This window comes from Chrysemys picta, chromosome 10 (assembly GCF_011386835.1).
Source record: "Chrysemys picta bellii isolate R12L10 chromosome 10, ASM1138683v2, whole genome shotgun sequence".
NCBI classification, from domain to species: Eukaryota; Metazoa; Chordata; order Testudines; family Emydidae; genus Chrysemys; species Chrysemys picta.
Genome location: NC_088800.1, coordinates 66,567,360 through 66,586,129, shown reverse-complemented (window position 1 = coordinate 66,586,129; position 18,770 = coordinate 66,567,360). Strand labels below are relative to the sequence as shown.

Below are 18,770 nucleotides of genomic sequence, written 5' to 3'. Positions count from 1 at the left end.
ACCTCATCTCTTCTTCATATGTCCATGAAGGTAGCTTTCTTGTTGCTATAACATCAGCAAAGAGGGTAGGGGAAATAAGCGCCCTGATTGCCTACCCCCCTACACAACCTTATCTAAAGACAAAGTTACCCTGCAACCACACCATAAATTTCTCCCTAAGATGGTGTCCACCTTCCACCTTAACCAACCAATGTACTTATCTACATTCTATCCCAAACCTCATGAGACTCCGCATGAGGCGACTCTGCATATCCTCGACATCAGACAAGCAATTGCTGTCTATTTAGACAGGACTAAACCATATAGTAAGTCCTCGCGACTATTTGTCTCCGCTAACAAGAGATCAAAGGATGCAGCCATTTCTAAATAACGCCTTTCCAAGTGGATCTCTGACTGCATCAGATCCTGTTACCGCATTCAGAATGCTCAACCGCCCGAAGGCATCAGAACTCATTCTACTCAAGCCATGTCAACATCCGTTGCCTTCCTCCATAATGTACCCATTCCTGATAGCTGTAAGGCAGCCATGTGGTCATCCGAACACACATTTACCAAACATTATGCTATCATTCAGGATACCATGGCACACACCATAGTAGGTCATACAGTACTGTCTACAGTACTCACTGCCGCAACTCCAAAATCCCACCATCCATAGTGGGTACTGCTTCACATTCACCTGGAGTGGAGCACCCACAGGGACAGCACTCAAAGAAGAGAAAGTTACTCACCTTGCAGTAACTGAAGTTCTTTGAGGTGTGTGTCCCTGTGGGTGCTCCACTCCACGCCCTCCTCCCCTCTACTTTGGAATACAGTTCTGACCTCTCCATGGAAGAGAAGGAACTGAGCGGGGCGCGGGACGTGTGTGCTCAGGCAGACTCTAATGAGACCGTGAGACAGCAGCTAAGTGCGTGCGTCCTGGCCAGGCACTGCTACCGAAGATCTCCGATCAACAGTCACAGGATGCACCGTCACCTGGAGTCGAGCACCCACAGGGACACACATCTCGAAGAATCTCTGTTACTGCAAGGTGAGCAACTTTCTCTTATCTTTCTGTACTTCAGCCTCTAGCTTAGTGGAATATGTCCATACAGTGGAAGTCTTGGTTTATGCACTTGTTTTTGTCTCTTTTTTTTTTTTACTGGAGACATCCTGCATCGTGTATGGTGGTGTAATCCATGCAAGGTAGTATAGCAACAGTGTAGGAGTCAGTTACAAAGTCCCTAAGATGTTCCTACAGGATTGACTGAATTCAGTATCAATTTTGTGTGCATGGCTCAAGCACGACCATACTGGGGCACAGTGCTCCGCAGTTGACCCTCCCTCCCCCTCAAGTACACCAGATGTTTATAGTGCTCAAGCACTGTACTATCCCACAATATCTGAAGTTTTTGCTTAGCCTGATGGTGTTTCGGTGAAAGGTGTACACTTGTTTCTTGCTCAGAAACTATGTATGATGATAATTTCTGAGTATACTCAGGAATCCCGCTAAATTGTGCTCAGTGTCCTTAAATCTTTTCGATTGGATGGCAATGCAAAGATCACTTGCATAAATGAATCTTCACATGTCAGGGGAATTCTGGTTGGTGTAAATGTTAAACAGCTATGGTAATAGCATTGATTCTTGGGGCAATCCATTGCTCTGAGTGTGTCATTGACTTTTTTGATCGCCCATCTCAACAAAGAAATGTTGATTTTTGAGCTGCAAGGAGATGACCTGGAGCATCTTGCTATTTCTCAAAATGCTTGCCAGTTTAAATGGAAGTACACAATTGTTCACAGTGTGATAAGCAGCTGACAGATCAACAAACAGAGGCCCTGTCATTTTAAATGTTTCATTATCTGTGATCTATTGAGTTAGGTTTGCAACTTGGCCACAGCATGAACATCCTGGGCAGAAACGGGCTTGGTCATTAGGCAATTGTCCTTCCACTCTTTGCACTATTCTGCCCATTGTCACCTGCTCATATAGCTTGTAGGTTGAGTTGAGTAAGGATATTGGGTGGTAACTCTTCACAGATCATCATCAAACATGTATAGTCTACTGAGGATCTTTGATCCAGCCAGAGTGACTACACTTGATAGCATTGTACCAGGCATTGTAGAGTGAAGTTCCCAGATCTGGCTTATTCCTATGAATCCACAAATGTCAAGCCTCAGGGCCACCCCGATGCTAGTTAGGGCCAAGTCATGCATGCCTTTGCACATTGATAAAGAGAGCATGAGGAGCTGGTATGTTTTTGTCCATCCTGCTGATGTGACTGAAGAGCATGCAACTCTACTTTTGAATATAGTGAACAATGGAGGAAGGCCAAATTTCTGCAAGATTATGGCATTTCGCACAAAATCGAACCACTTTATGCTGGGATTTGGCACTGACATTGCATATGGAATGCCTCTAGCCACTCCAAGTCTCCCTATTAGAAGGTCTAGTTTTCTGACTCATCTAGAAATACAGGAAGTATACAAATTTGAGAGATTCTGAATTTTGTCTCAAAACAGAGATGCTTTTGCATCCGTGAGACGTGGAGTTCATGCAGTAGGAAGCATGAGCTGCTTGTTGGAGCACATCCAGTTTGATCTCTGCTTGCATCCTAGGTAGATGAACTCATAAAAACGCGTGTCAGTGTTCGACCCCCCTGTACCAAGGGTTCTGGTGCTTCATGGTAGAGGAACTTGATCTTCTGCCATGAGATAGTCAACTCCATAATGTGTGTGACATCTTGGAAACTTTGAAGGGCAGGGCTGAAATTCTCTGGCTCCATAAGCAAAACAGCATTGTCATCATAGTTTTGTTTGGTGAACAGTTCTTGACCAGCCTTGATTCTGGTATGTGGAATGGCAAGTCTTAATATCCAGTTGATATTTTGACAGAATAGTGCCAGGGCAAGAATGTATCCCTGCTGCACACTTGAGGTTGTGCGGAAACACTGCTCTATTGCACCAGTACCAGAATGAAGGTCATACACCAAATTTAGCATAACATCTGAGACACCAAGTCGTTTCAGTGCAACCAAAAGTGCTGACCTGCCAGCCAAATCAAAAGCCACTTCGCTGTTGATATATGCCACATAGTCTTTTAAAAAAGAAAGAAACATTGTCAAAACCACCTAGTTGTGTAGATCTGGCTTGTGTACACAAGTGTTCTTATTACTTTTTACCTCATCTTCCTGGCCTTGCTCCCTCTGTCTATTGCAACTTGTCCTATTAAAGTGTACGTTCTTTAGGGCAGGGAGCAGCTTTTATTGTTTGTTTGTGTATCACCTAGCACAATCGGCCTGATCCTGATTGGGGCCTTTAGGCACTTCTAGAATAAAATATTGATAAATATGCAGCACGGCCCCCACTCAGTATGGTAGAGCTGTGTGTGGGAATTATATGGCAATGAAATGTGATCCTGAAATGATTGACTGAGCATTCTGATGCAGTTGAAAAAATAAAGGGGAGGAGAACATTTAATTCCTGTTAATAATTTATCATGCACAAAACAAAATCACTATTGGGGGATGGATTTTTTTCATATTTTTGACTGGCAAATTTTCCATAATCACTTTGCTCTACATGGAAAATATGTTGATTTTTATTTTTTAGGGCACAGGTTCCACACTGAAACCCTGGAGAAGGCTTAGCCTGTACTGTTTTTCTGACAGGTATAAAGTATCACTAATTCTAACAATTAGTGGAAATTCTGTTAACCTTATATATAGGTTACACTTATGGTGCTGGTTGTTCCAATGATCTCATGTCATCAGAACATGCCTGTTCTCTCCTCAATCCATGTGATATTAGTGCTGAGTACTGCTATAATATGTCTTGTTCCTGCCCCTTTGTGTTATCTGTGCTGGAGGACAGGATTCAAAACTGCAGCCTGACACTGAGGCTTTGGCACAGCAACAGTTTTCAGAGAAAGCTGAGCAATTCAATCCCTTTTCAGTCAAACTATTTTTTAAAATATATTTTAGGAAATACTTATGCCTTAAGAGCTTTAAAGAGGTTATTTGGTTTTGCTTTTATTGGCAGACATCAGTGTTAGTTCTTTCCTTTTTTCCTCCGGACCTGGAAACTTGCCAATAAAAATCCAAATCCTTAGGGTAGTGGGTGGAGCAATGGGGAAATAGACAAGTATGCCCTGTCCCCCAAGAAATAATCTGTATATTTGATAATAGCACAAATGGATGTTGTGGGGAAGATTTGCACTTTAAAATAAAATATTTCATATGTTTTTGCCAATCATAATTGTAAAAGTTGAGACTTAAGTAATTAAGGCTAGTCATTATAAAGAATGCCCAGTTCACTCTATATATAGATGGAATAATACCCTTTTGTATTACCCACTTCTCTCACATTCACTAATTTAACCTAATGTTTAAGTCACTAAAAAGTACACTGCTGTTGAGTTTCAGAATTGCCTTGAGATTGTGTCCCAGGAAGTATCTTCTTTCCACTAATTAAAGGCTAATTCTGCCTTGACATTTTTTCACAAATTCTGCCTAGTTCAGCAGCCTTCTTTGTCACTTTTGACTGATCTATTTATATCTGTGTGGGTATCAGCTTCCATTGACCATGGTTCTTAACATAGCCTCAGAAATGTTTTGAACCATGTAAAGGTTCCTTCAGTGAAGAGCCAACAGTGTAATGACTGCTGTTGAGCATAGAATTGGAATTGGATGCAATCTTGCCCTTGTACGAGGTATTAAGATGAATTTTCTCGTATGTTACTCCTTTCCTAAGTTGCCACAATAGCTGCTATTTCAGGGTTTATTATCCTAGCTATTTAAAAAATAACTTCAAAATACCAAACTATTGACTGGATCACCCTCTCTCATGTTAAAACCTGCGTAAGAAGGTGAAAGAGGAAGAAACGTTTTTAAAGGATTCCATTGCTGAACCTCTCACATATAGTGCTCCCTTGGAGTAAGGGTTTGCCCCTTCCCCCCATAATAAGCCACACTTCAAATCCCATATGTGTCTCAGGAGGTCAGTGCTATGCATATGGAGGCCCTATGTCCCCAGCTCTAATAGATCTATACTGCCAGGTTTCCCCTCTCCCATGGCTGCTGCTGACATCACCAGCCCCATTATGAAACAGTTAATAGAAGCTCTGGTAGTACTCCTTTTCCAAGTAAGCTCCATTGGGAATGTTGTGTCTTCCTCCCTCCCAATCAGTCTGAGGCTGCCCACTCCCCTTCCCTCATTCTCCTTCCAACTGTGGATCCTGATCCCACAGAGCCTCATCCACGTTGCCTTGGAAATAGTAGTCTTACCCCTTCTATGCAAGAATGGGAAGATCATGTCTGTGGTGATCTGGGGGGAAACAATCTGACGCAGTAATTAACAAATAAGTTGACATACCTAATTTGAGTGACAGTATTTAAGATATACAAGTGCAAAACCAGTATCTCAAACCAGTAAACCTCCATCCCTTTCATGTAGTTTATCAGCCAAACTGATTTGATAAAAATATGGTAAAGCTATTTGTTCCTGCACTAAGACCCTGTACACCAAGTTCTAGCCTACAGTATTTTTTTTAAATTTTGAATAATTTAGTGTTTGATAAAGTGAGAAACTAATAGTACTTATTTGAGCCAGGCTGAAGGAGTAGATACTGTGCAAGCTTCCCACACACAAAGCTTCCAGTCCATACTGCTGTTCCAGTTTGGGGAGGGCTTTCAAACAGAGATTACCAATCATACAAAATTGTGTTGTGGTTTTGTAGTGTGGAGACCAATCCTAGAATCAGAATTACTTTTTATATTGGATATTATAACACCTGAAAATGTTTTAAAATAGCCTTAGCTGTTCAAAAAGGTTTCAGATGATCTTGTCAGGAACCCAGAAAAATGTAGGAAATAATGTAATCAAATTATAGTTCTGTGTGCTGCAGTTTCTAGCTTCTCTAGGCCTAAGGTGATGGGCCATCATAAGACTCGTAAGGGAAGACTCAATAGAACCAAACAACAAGATGAACAGCCTAGTAGGAATTGGAAACATCCAAAATCACATTTTTTTACATACGTGAACAATCTGTCTGTTATGGTAGATGGATCCCATTGGTGACTGACTGGATTCCTCATACCTTTTGTAATAGTACCAGCATTCATTTTCATGTTGATCCACTGTGTTAGCCGGTGCTGGAATCCTATGGACTTGTGTCAGGTGTAGCTTGTTATCTCTACCCAGGACATCAGAATAACTCATTAGGCAGAGAGAACTTGGGTGTATGATAGAGACGTCTCTGGAAGGAAATCCTGGGGAGAAGCTGAGGATGGGGTTTACATTTCTGTTGTTGTTTGAATTCCCAGTGAAGCTAATCCCAAGTGTGGAGTAAAGTTGGTCTAAATACAATGGTGTATTTGTACTCTGTTCCGGCCAGGACAGGAACTCCACCGGCTTTTGCTCTTTACAAGCAATGTCAGAAGAATCATTAAGTTTAGAGAAGATAGGTGAAAGCCAATTTATGTTTGCACACATGATCCGCCCATGGCAGAAAACAATTGATTCTTTCTGGAGAAAACTTTGCACTGAGTAGTCATGACATGCTGCTTCTAAATCATATTGTTTGAATAGTAATGCACGAACCCAACCTGTATAAGTATGACACACTTATATTTTTAGAGGTATTGTCCATTTAGTCTTATGGTAATTCTGAGCTTTCTTCGTTTCCATAGTTACATCAGATAGAAGCCAGTACTAGAACATACAGTGTTATTTAATCCCTGGGCACCAGTTAATGGATTCCTCAGTGCTGTGTGCTAATGCAATAGGAAATTGTTAGTGCTAATCCCAGGGTTTAAGGTTAATTTTATAATGTTAATTCTTCTTCGAGTGCTGTCCCTGTGAGTGCTCCACTTCAGGTGTTGGTGCGTCCTGGCGCCGTCAATCAGAGATTTATGGTAGCAGTATCTGTGCGGGTCGCGCATGCGCAATAGGCTTCTCACAGTGCTATTGGTGCCACGTCTAGTGTGCGCACAACCTGAGCCCTCCAGTTCTTTCTCAATCATCCTCGGCTGAAGACGGAGCTCTGGGGCAGTGTTCATTACTCTTCCAAACCTTTCAGAAAAAAATAGATTAGTTAGTCATATAGAAAGTTGTAGTTAGTGTTAATGTTAGTTTTTATTACCAAAAAAGTTTACTTTTATCCAGTTTACCATCCCTGCACTGGGGGTGGTTAACTGTTAAGATGCCTGGCTCCCCGGGCTTTAAGCGATGCGGTTCCTGCCACGAAGCAATGCTCGTTTCGGATGGACACTCTTTGTGTGTCCGATGTCTTGGGGCCTACTGTAGCAATGGAAAAATAATCTTGATGGAGAAAACTCTCCAACCTGAGCCAGACCTCCTCTCCGGGCATCCCCCCCCCACCCTTCACCCCCTTGCAGGGACAGGAGACATGCCTTCCTCTAAAAGACCAAGGAAGAGGGCACAGATGTCTCTGCAGAGAGCACCGCAGAAACAACAGCGGTCTCCTGCCAGGTCGCTACCCCCGATCCCGACACATGGTCAGTTGAGTACCTGTGATGCTCCGGGCACCTTCGGCACTGCCAAGTCCCAAGCGAAGGAGGTGGAGTCAAGGCACAGACGGCGACAGGCCTCCTCCATGGCACCGAATTCACCCATAAGGGACCCGGTACCGAGCGTCTCCTCAAGCACCATGCCTCTGCCCCCCGGCACCGACATCGCAGTCAGCACCGGTTGAGAAAGCCAAGTCAGCACCAACCACGCTGACTAAACCAGCAACCCCTGTGGCTCTGTCCCAGTTGCAGCCTTGTGGGGGGCGGGACTCGGGGCTCTCCACTGTTCCACTCACGATTTCAGCTGGGGGGTAGGTGCGCCGGGGTTTTAGCTATGGGGGGGGGCACTGAGGCTGAAACCGGGAGCAGAACTGCACGGAGCACCGGCGCTCCCCCTGTAGCTAATGCCCCAAGTTCCGGCGACCCCTGCGGGGCTGAAGCCAGGAACAGAGCTGTGGCTCTGAAGCCCCAAGCCCCAGCACTACCCCTGGATCTAAAGCCTTGAGCCCTGGTACTCCTGCCTGGAACTCCAGCACTCCAAGGGTCAGAAGCCCTGAGACCCCACCCCTGCCCAGAGCCCCGACCACCCACATCTTGCGGCGGCAGCCCCAACCCACCTGTGGCTGAAGTCCTGAGGTCCCCCCCCCCCCCCGGCAGCTGAAGCCCCAATCCCTGCAGACCTAAAGTCCTGAGCTCTTTCCCCCTCCCCTTCCCCTTCTCCCCCTCCCCGCTGGGCCCTGGAGTTTTTATAGTATGTTGGTGGGGGGCTCAGAAAGAAAAAGTTTGAGAACCCCTGCAGTACGTATTTGCTGGGTTTGGGTTTTTTTTGGTCTCCTTTGCTGCCTGATTGATTACTTCCAGTTCCACATGGTGTCCAGTTCAAGCGTGTTCTGAGGGCAGGACTATAAAAAGCAGACCTTGCCACCTCAGTTGTTTCCAACCACAACATAAGAACATAAGAATGGACATACTGGGTCAAATCAAAGGTCCATCTAGCCCAGTATCCTGTCTTCTGACACTGGCCAATGCCAGGTGCCCCAGAGGGAGTGAACGGAACAAGTAATCAAGTGATCCATTCCCTGTCACCTATTCCCAGCTTCTGGCAAACAGAGGCTAGAGACACCATCCCTGCCCATCCTGGCTAATAGCTATTGATGGACCTATCCTCCATTAATTTATCTAGTTCTTTTTCAAACCCTGTTATAGTCTTGGCCTTCACAACATCCTCTGGCAAAGAGTTCCACAGGTTGACTGTGCGTTGTGTGAAGAAATACTTCCTTTTGTTTGTTTTGAATCTGCTGCCTATTAATTTCCTTTGGTGACCCTCTAGTTCTTGTGTTATGAGAAGGAGTAAATGAAATTTCCTTATTTACTTTCTGCACACCAGTCATGATTTTATAGACCCCAGTCATGTCCCCACTTAGTCATCTCTTTTCTAAGCTGGAAAGTCCCAATCTTATTAATCTCTCCTCATATGGAAGCTGTTCCATATCCTAATAATTTTTGTTGCCCTTTTCTGAACCTTTTCCAATTCCAATATATCTTTGGATATATATAACAAGAGAGATTCAAAATCCTTAGCAAGTTAGATAAGTGCCTTGTTTTTTTCTGTAAATCGATAGTTATCATAGTGTTAGTTTGGTGTTACTAGTAATTTGCATGGTGGATTTGAAGAACCGGAAACACTAATTTAGGCACTGTCCTGCAGTTTTTCCAGCATCTGACACCCATACTTGGTGCCTAAAATGTTTAGGAGAGGGGCACTCTCCTTCTTGGTGTACTATATGCAGGACATTTACACTGCGAGCTAGAAAGGAGAGGCAGAACAGACTCCAAGCCTTCTTCTATAGGAAGCCTTGTTGGCTAAAATCTCTGGATCTGAGAATGGAAATAAGAAGCCTGGATTGCTCCTAGGACCTTCTTGGTTCCAAGAAGCCCTCTGCATCTTAGTCTTCTGCTTCAGCTCTGAGCTGAAGATCGAAGACTAACCAGTCAGCAACAAAAATCTCAGACTCACTTTCAAAAAGGGTACTGTCACTAGCTGAAACTGGCTTGGACAATAGGCATTCTATGCCTAAGTCTCTAAGGAAACGGGACCTTCGATTCCAAGGAAAAAGAAAGCCAAGATCAAGCATCTTTCTGGGCCTGGTATTGTCTCCTATTTGGGAAACTCATCGGATCCTTCAGATCGCGAACGTGCAGATCCAAGACAGACGGGAGACTGAGATTGCACTTTGCAGTCAGTACCTGAGAAATCAATAAATCCCTATATTGCATTGGCACTTACACCTTCTGAGGTAGTTTCCACACTGGTACTTGTGGAACTATACTTATCAAATCCATTTTGAGTTTCACCAATAGAAAAGAGAGGTTTGGATAAGGATCTGACACAACAATCTTCTTCTCACAAAAAAATAAAAAAACACAAGGCGGAGTCTTCATCACATGGATCTTCTGTGATGCTGGTGCCACCTCTCAGAACACGTGCTAGAAAGACTATCTCTCCCTTGTCACTACTACAGATTCCTACCTCTGTGGTATCACCAATTTGTTCCTTGTCAGATCCGGGCTTGAATTCACATTCAGAAGAGGAGGTGGATACAACAGTTTACCTGGAGCCTCAACCTCCAAGCTATTTTTGGGAGACAGACTATCACAAATATGCGTTTTCTCATGACTGAGATGGTACAGAACTGGACAAAACATCATGAGTGGCAAGTACCTCCCTGGATGCCGTGGTCATATTGGCCAACTCCAGCGTTTCTATTTCTATCTCCTTCAACAGCAATTACCTCAGTTCTGCATGGGGGCAAGAAAATTTCAGTGGCTCCAAGGGATTCAGTGCCAAAACATTAAAAATTCTGTACACAATATTTTAAGATAAATAACACTATATAATCACTCCAGTTTCAATTATTTTGGTAATTTATTTCAAAATATCTGTCAGCAACTATGTCTGGACACTCATTTCACATAGAATCATAGAATATCAGGGTTGGAAGGAACCTCAGGAGGTCATCTAGTCCAGCCCCCTGCTCAAAGCAGGACCAATTCCCAACTAAATCATCCCAGCCAGGGCTTTGTCAAGCCGGGCCTTAAAAACCTCCAAGGAAGGAGATTCCACCACCTCCCTTGGTAAAGCATTCCAGTGCTTCACCACCCTCCTAGTGAAATAGTGTTTCCTAATATCCAACCTAGACCTCCCCCACTGCAACTTGAGACCATTGCTCCTTGTTCTGTCATCTGCCTCCACTGAGAACAGCCGAGCTCCATCCTCTTTGGAACCCCCCGTCAGGTAGTTGAAAGCAGCTATCAAATCCCCCCTCATTCTTTTCTTCTGGAGACTAAACAATCCCAGTTCCCTCAGCCTCTCCTCAGAAGTCATGTGCTCCAGACCCCTGATCATTTTTGTTGCCCTCCGCTGGACTCTTTCCAATATTTTCACATCCTTCTTGTAGTGTGGGGCCCAAAACTGGACACAGTACTCCAGATGAGGCCTCACCATGCTCCGTGTTTCAGAGTTTGCGGTTTTGGATCAATGAAAAGACATCTCTACTGATACCTTCACAGAGTATCTCTTTCATAGGAGCAGTTCTAGACTCCAGAACAGTGAAGGCTTACCTTCCAGAAGACAAGAATCCATCTCAGAAAGCGAAGTTCTTTCTCTCCCTTCTAGGTCTCATGGCATCAACCACATATGTTACACCCAATGCGAGACTAAAGATGAGATTTCTTCTACACTGGGGGCGGGGCACAAGAAACTTCAAACCTGAAGACACATGAACCTAATAATTACTATTCCAAACAAAATCCAGAAAACTCTCTTGTGATGGATGGATCAGGAGCAATCCAACTGGCACTCAGATCTTTCCTCCCTGAAGTGAAAGGGTGTGGGTTCAGGTGGCCACAGACAGCATGATAGCAATGTATTATATAAACAAACAGGGAGAAGCCCACTCTTTGCAGCTTTGCAAAGCGGCAATAAAGCTTTGGGAGTGGTGTATTCATCACAAGGTTTATATGGCAGCACTGTGTGAACCAGGATCCCTCAACCAGTTAGTGGACCAACTAAGCAGAGTGTCCTCCCAGATGCATGAAAGGTTCTTGAAAGAAATTGTAATCAGGGACATTTTTGCTCTGTGGGGTACTCCAGATATTTGCCAAAAGGTTCAACACCAAATGCTGTTTGTTTTGTTCAAGTGCAGGAGACAGCAGTGGTACACAGATTTACTCCTTCTTTCAAAGGGAAACTTCAAAGTACTTCCACTGTTACTGGACCTTCTGTCACAGCAGCAAGGGAAAATGTACCATCCAGATCCACTTTTGTTACATTTGACAGCATGGGCAATAGATCTTTGATAGAATTAGAGAAATCTTTCTAAAGATCAAAGGTATAACTGTTATGTCATTTAGGGTACATGTAACCAAAACTGCAGTATACCAATAGATGGTAAATCTGTATTCTCTCGTAATATCATTGAAGTTTCTAAAAGTTTATTAAATCTTTATCCCCCCTATTCCTGTTCCTGCTTGGAATTTAAACGTAGTGCTTTCACAGCTTATGTTTTCTTCCTTCAAACCATTATCTACGTGTTCTGCATTTTATCTTTCAATTAAGACTGCATTTATCATAGCAGTAATGTCAGCTAGGAGGGTTAATAAACTTGTGCCTTGATGGCTGACCCTCCATTTACAGTTTTTCATAAAGACAGTAGTTCTTTGTCCTCACCCAAAGTGTGGATTCCAGAAATAATTTCGGACTTCTACGTTAGCCAATCCATTATTCTATCAGTGTTGGTTTTTCCCCGCCAAATCACATTCAAATAAGAGTGGAGTGAAGTTACATTATTTGGACACTAAAAGTGTTATTGTTCTGTTTAGATAAGATCAAGGATTTCAGATTGTCACACAGATTGTTTGTTTCATATGCAGGTAACTGTAAAGGAAATCCCATTACGGCACAAACATTGTCTAGATGGGTCAAACTATCTATAATAGAAACTTATAAGAATTCCTAACATTATCTTCTTTCTATGATTAGGACACACTCTGCTAGAGCAGTGGTAGTATCCATAGTGTATCAAGACAGGTCCCAATAATTGAAATTTGTAGAGCAGTCGCATGAAGTTCAGGATGTATCTTTACTAAACATTATGCACTAGATATTGCAACTAAGTCTGATGCTCTAATAGATCCGTTCTGCAGTCCTTATTTAGTTGTAATATTGTAATATTACCAAAGATTTTAAAAAGTAACCTATAGGCCTATTATACAATATCCTGTGTCTGTTACTGAATGAACATAGTCAAAATATTTCTAAAGTTGAAATATTTGACTTCTTAATTAGAATTTATATTGTTCTTTTCTGCAGCTTTAAGTAGGAGAGAGTATCATAGCATGTGAATTAATGATTGCTATTTTCTTTTGCCAGTACTTCAGCTTAGGCTGCAGCAAAGACGGACAAGAGAACAGCTGGTGGACCAGGGCATCATGCCACGTAAGACTAATTTTATTTACAGTAACTTGTATCATATTTCAAGACATAAAATAATTGAAGATGAAAATTTCTAAGGAAAGCTGTCATGATAACTTTGTCATTTGATGATATTCATTTAATACCTACAGGAAAATTATAGCTAATTTAAATAAGAGGTATTTAAAAAACAAGATAAAGTCAGTAAACTAAATTAATCTGCAGACAGAATAGCCACTGTGGTAGCGTCCCTCTAGAGTTGGAGACATTTGAAATAAGAGCAGACCAATGATAGAAAATACTGGGCCTAATTATTCTTTACAACATTTTAAACTGTGAGTAACTTCACTGCAAATGATTGAATTACACCAATGAAAGCAAGTGGACAAATAAGGCTTTCTGAATGACTTAGGAAGTCATTTCCATCTCTAATTCTATGATATAGTCTAAAACAAAGTTACTGTTTATTAATTTAGTTACAAATTGAAAATGTAGATAATTTAGATGCTGTTTATTAATCAGGTACAGTTTGAAAACTCAGTTAATTTAGTTATGTTAGTTGTATTTACAGTAATATGTATCTGAAATTACTACATTGTATTTTTAAAAATATAAGGCTTCTTTGTAAATGATTTCAGTACTTTAAAGTAAACTAACTATATTTGGTCCTAAGGTCCATTTTTCCCCTTGACTTTGCTTATTTAGGGTTAGTGCCAGCACAAAGGTACCCTAAAGTCAGTTTACTCAATAGCAGAAGATCCCATGCATAAAGGGTTTGAGTGGCATAGAGCTGCTGTTCCAGCTCCAACACCACCACCGCTCCATCCCCCAAGAAAAAGGAGAGGGCTCTGGTTGTGGTGTTTTTATGCCGTGGCTATCCCTGACTGCCGTAACGTTCTTTAGGGAACATAAGCAACTGGAACAAGGTAGAGCAGCCTATAGCTATTCTAACTTATGCTGGGGGACCAGCTGGGTGGAAGGCAGCCCTAGGATCAGGGGAGTGCAAAGACAGATTAAAGCCACCTTTGATACCATCATCCCTAGTTGCACTGAACACTCCCCACCCCCCTGAGCATCTTTACCTTAGTCCATTTTTAGAATCAGTGGAAGTTGACAATGTCTAGTAAGAGAAGACTGGACTCCATAGATTATGGACCCCATTAGAAAAATTATTCTTTATTCAATAAACAAATATACCAATTTAAAATTACAAAAATGCATTAGTTACAATTATTATAAATAATATTCAAGTCTTCACCATTGAAGTCACAATTCCTTGCATGGCTTCTTGAAACTAATCTCTTCTTAGAGGTTTCCAGTTACCCAACACACCTGAGACTGCTTCACTATAGTATCCTCTTAGCCTTTTCAGTACAGTAGTGGCTTATCAGTAAGGCTACGTTTTAGTAAAGGGTATTTTTAGTAAAAGTCATGGACAGGTCACAGGCAGTAAACAAAATTTCACGTCCCATGACCTGTCCGTGACTTTTACTGTATACCCCTGACTAAAACTTTGGGGGTGGGATGGCACTGGGGGGGGCAGTCGCTGGGGGAGCATGGCTGAGGGGGTGCCACGGGTGCTGGGAGGGGAGAGGGTTGGTGGGGCTGGGGCAGGTTTCCTACCTGGCTCCTGGGAAGCGGCAACCTCCAGCTCCTAGCTCCACACACTGCCTCCACTCTGTCCCAAGCTCCGGTTCTAAAGCTCCCATTGGCTGGGAACCACGGCCTATAGGAGCTGCAGCGGCAGTGCCTGCGTGCGGAGGCCGCACGTGGAGCCAGGAGTTGAGGGAGGGGAGTTCCTGTCACCCTTCCAGGGAGCCCCCTTCTCCCCGCAGGTAAGCACCACCCCACACCGCAATCCCCAGCCTTGAACCCCCCACACCCAAACTCCTGCTTCTGGAGAGCGGGGGGTTGAGACTGCCCCAGCAGCAGCCAGTGCAACTGGCCCAGGGGCTGCCTGAGTTGCTCAGTCGGCTCCCAGGGCAACTGCAGGGGCCCTGCAGAAGTTAGGGAGGTCACAGAAAGTCAGGGAATACCTTCTCTCTCAAGCACAGCTGGGCTTTCAGCTACAATGTTGCAGACTTCTTACACTGTGGAGTGGGCTCCAAGGAGGCACCTTTCTTTTTCTGTCTGGGAATCAACAGACTTCATCAGGAAAGTGAGGCGATAGCACTTTAAAAAATACAAATGTGTCCTTGATTTTTTCCCTTGTTTATATTTTCTTGAAAATTGCTTCAGAATGAAACACAACATTATGGTGCTAGTCTATTTTAACTGTTCTTTCCTTTGAATATTTTGTGTTTTTACAATGTTTAAAAACAAATTAGTGCAGACAGTTCTTAGTAAAAGACCATTTCTTTACCTGTCTGAATGTTTTGTGCATTGATCTTTCCTGTATTTATTATTAGAGAAAATAAATCATAAGTGAAGGGTAATGTAGTGGGACAGATAGACAGCTTCAGTATTGTGAATGGTGGCTGATAAAATTCTACCATAGAGCACTTTATTGGTAAATAGCTAGGGGACACCAGCATATGACATGGGTGACATAAAATATTAGAATTTATTAGGGCATCACAGTGTACCTTAAAATATTCTAATGTTCTCTGCATATGCATGAGAAGTGGAGTTTGTTTTGCCTTGATGATCCACTGCTTTGCTTAACTACAAATCCCAATTTAGAATCTATACCTGTGTTATATCAGTGAGTTACAGTAATTTTCTATGTGAGAAAGACTTAACCTGTACATATTTTAACAATGAGCTATAATCTCAGAGTGGAATGCCTCCCTGTGCAGAGGGCCAGCACAAAGAATATGCAATACTTCAGTCCCACTTAAGCTTTCTGCACAGGGATGAATTTAACCTTCAGGAAATACAAGCAAATAATAAATAGAAAGAGTCAGATGTTGGGCTAGTAAAGTGGAGTCCCACATCTGATGTAGTTTTGAGTGCAAGATGCCTATCCTTAACTAATACACTGATTAGAGCATTTCATTTGAAAACCATTTCCTGTCAGTTTAACTCTTTCTTTCTTCTCACAGCTTTGAAAAGCCCAGCTGCATTCCATGAGCAGAGAAAGAGCTTGGAACGAGCCAGGGTAAGGGATCTAGTTTATACTTTTTTTAAAACTATCAACATACTGTTAATATCTGAAAAAAGAAAGCTAGTTTATTACTTATGAAAAACAAAAATAGATCAGTAATGTGAGGTAGGCAGTTCTCAGACTGCATGGGACATTTTATTATCATTGTAAATAGTCTATGGTAATATTCTGGAAGAATCCTTAAAATTGAAATGCAACATTTGTAGCAAATCTCTTGTGTTGAGGGCAGTATTCTGAATTCTCCACCGGTCCCAGACAGGTTGGGGGTTTAAATGTGATGGTACTCTACTCAAGGTCTGCCCCCCAGTCCAAGAAGAGCACTGTTAAAATGACAGCAGAGAAAGATGGCAGGTTTTGTGCAAGGAGGCCTTGTCTGTGCTGAAGTTTTTAGGCACCAGTGCAGCTGTATCAGTGTAGGTAGTCTGGTGGCTAAAACTGCATTGTGGACAAGCCTTAATGCAGGCAAGAGGAAAAAAATGCCACCATCATATTATCCATCCTGATATTTCTGTGCTCTAGGACTACAATAACAGTTGTAGTGCCTGCCTGCTTTCTCTGTAGATTGATCCAGTTTTGGATCATGGTAAAAGTATTGTAAAATTTACTGACCTTTCCCCTGCACCAATTCTTGCTAATTCTCCCTTCCCCACTGGTTGCCATGGAGATACACCAAAGAACAGAGCTCCGTGGTGCATGGGTTGCTACATACTACACAGAATCATAGCAGTTCCACTCCCCTTACATTCGTCCACAGATGTGGAATGCAGAATATTGCCCTTAGATCTATTTTCAGTCTGCCTGTCTTCAGATTTAAGAAGTCACCACTGATCTGGATCACATTCAGAATAACCTTAAATTATGTAGAAATTGATGGGGCCATTGATACAGCTACTGCCGTGTACAGTACTGTTTCAGTCCACCTCCTCGTACTTTTATATGGAGGATAATGGACAAATTGACATCTCCTAATACATATCCTATATAACACTGGTAGGTCAGCTGACAATTTTTATTAAAGACAGTTTAAAAACTTTAATAATAATCTGGACTCTAGGACAAGGTTAGTTATGCCTGAATTACTCTGCACAATCCAGTAAGAGTCAGTTATTGTGCCATAACTTCATAAAACTGGCAAACTTTAAACTGTGAAGTCTAGTCATCTAGATCTTCAAACTTATTCCAAAGAGATGGGTTTCTTTTAAGAAAATTAATAAGTATGTTACTTTGCACAGCAGATTTTAATAGCAAAGGTCTGAACTGTGGTAATATGGCATGGACCTGCATTATGGAATAGCGTATCTCTGGATTGCTCCTGGGTTGCTTACGCAGGGATTGTGACTCAGACACTTAAGCTGTCTCTGGTTCTTACACGGGATGTACTAATGTGTGTAGAGAAGGCTCTCTATGTACCAACACAAGGGCCAGGAGCAATTTGCTCATTAGTGCTGGCTGCTGCTTTGAAGTAGGGATGTCACTAACTTTCAAGTAAAGAAAAAAATTGACTTTTAAAAGCAGTTCAAAGGCAATTTCTGTCTTGGTTACTGTAGTCATTTTATGTCTGTACCAGTGTGCTGCATTTCCCAAATCCCAGTTCAATCACACCAATTAGATTTAGATTTCAATCTCCCTTTCTTGCTCTGTGTGTTTGGGTCGTAGTTAAGAGGAGCGAGTGGGGGTATTAGGCAGAGAGTCTGTTTAAGGTGGGTCATTTTATGGGATCCTTGTTATTTGTAAACTATTCAGGGGAAGGGGAACTAAGTTTTATCCTAGGCAATGTAAATTGCTAACTATACTTACTGTGCAATATAAATACTTTAATAATCACAAACATAAAGCCACAACCTAAGCTTTAATGCAAAGTCTTGCCAAAAATTCTAAAGCTTTAATGGCTTTCTTCAGAGGGAAGAATTTTCAATGCAAAAGAATAAATCTCTCCCCCAACAGAAAACAGTGATACTCAGCTACAGGAATATAAGCCAAGCAGCAATATATTCATAAATCCAGTTCTCGTAAAAGTTTGTGTGAATGAACAAATTGCTTTGTTCTATAGTTATTAGCATTAGTATGATGCTTTTTTTTTTTTTTTTAAAGACTGAAAATTTTCTGAAGCACAAGATTCGCAGCAGACCAGATCGATCAGAATTGGTCAGAATGCATATTCTGGAAGGTAGGAACCCATGTATCCTGTTTTTCAGGCTAACGGTTTATTTTAGTTTTGGGCTATCTTACTGAATCAAGCTTTGTTAAGAGGTACTTATTAAGGTGCAGGACTGTTTTGCATGCCAATCTGTAGTTCAGCTAATTGGTACTCCATGGAGACTTGAACCAGTGGGGAGGAATCTTTATCCTTAATCCATAGGACAGCAGAGAAGACACTCCTGACCACTGCTCTCTTCTCAGCTGTGAGGAGGATGCTGCTATAACCACAGTTTCTCTTAAATAAAACTTGTGTTGTATCATATAAAGTTAATTGCTGTATTATCTATCTCCTATCTCATAGAACTGGAAGGGACCCCGAAAGGTCATCGAGTCCAGCCCCCTGCCTTCACTGGCAGGACCAAGTCCTAAGAGTTGTACATAAAGTATACATTGTTGCAGTCTTTCCAGGAAGCCCTGAAACAATCTTACAATTTTAAGGGAGGTTTTCCACAGTAGATTAACCATTAATGAGCTCATCTCTGCA

At 42.2% G+C, this 18,770-nt stretch overlaps 1 protein-coding gene across 10 annotated transcripts in view; it reads left to right on the top strand.

The window, feature by feature from the left end:
• Window positions 1-18,770, top strand: part of MRTFB (myocardin related transcription factor B) — a 175,344-nt gene that overhangs the window by 114,414 nt on the left and 42,160 nt on the right. For all 10 annotated transcript variants that reach the window (XM_005306752.5, XM_042861634.2, XM_005306755.5 and 7 more), the window contains 3 exons: window positions 12,940-13,005; window positions 16,026-16,081; window positions 18,179-18,254. In XM_005306752.5, coding sequence (XP_005306809.3) covers window positions 12,940-13,005; window positions 16,026-16,081; window positions 18,179-18,254 — 198 coding nt within the window. The remainder of the gene's footprint in view (window positions 1-12,939; window positions 13,006-16,025; window positions 16,082-18,178; window positions 18,255-18,770) is intronic.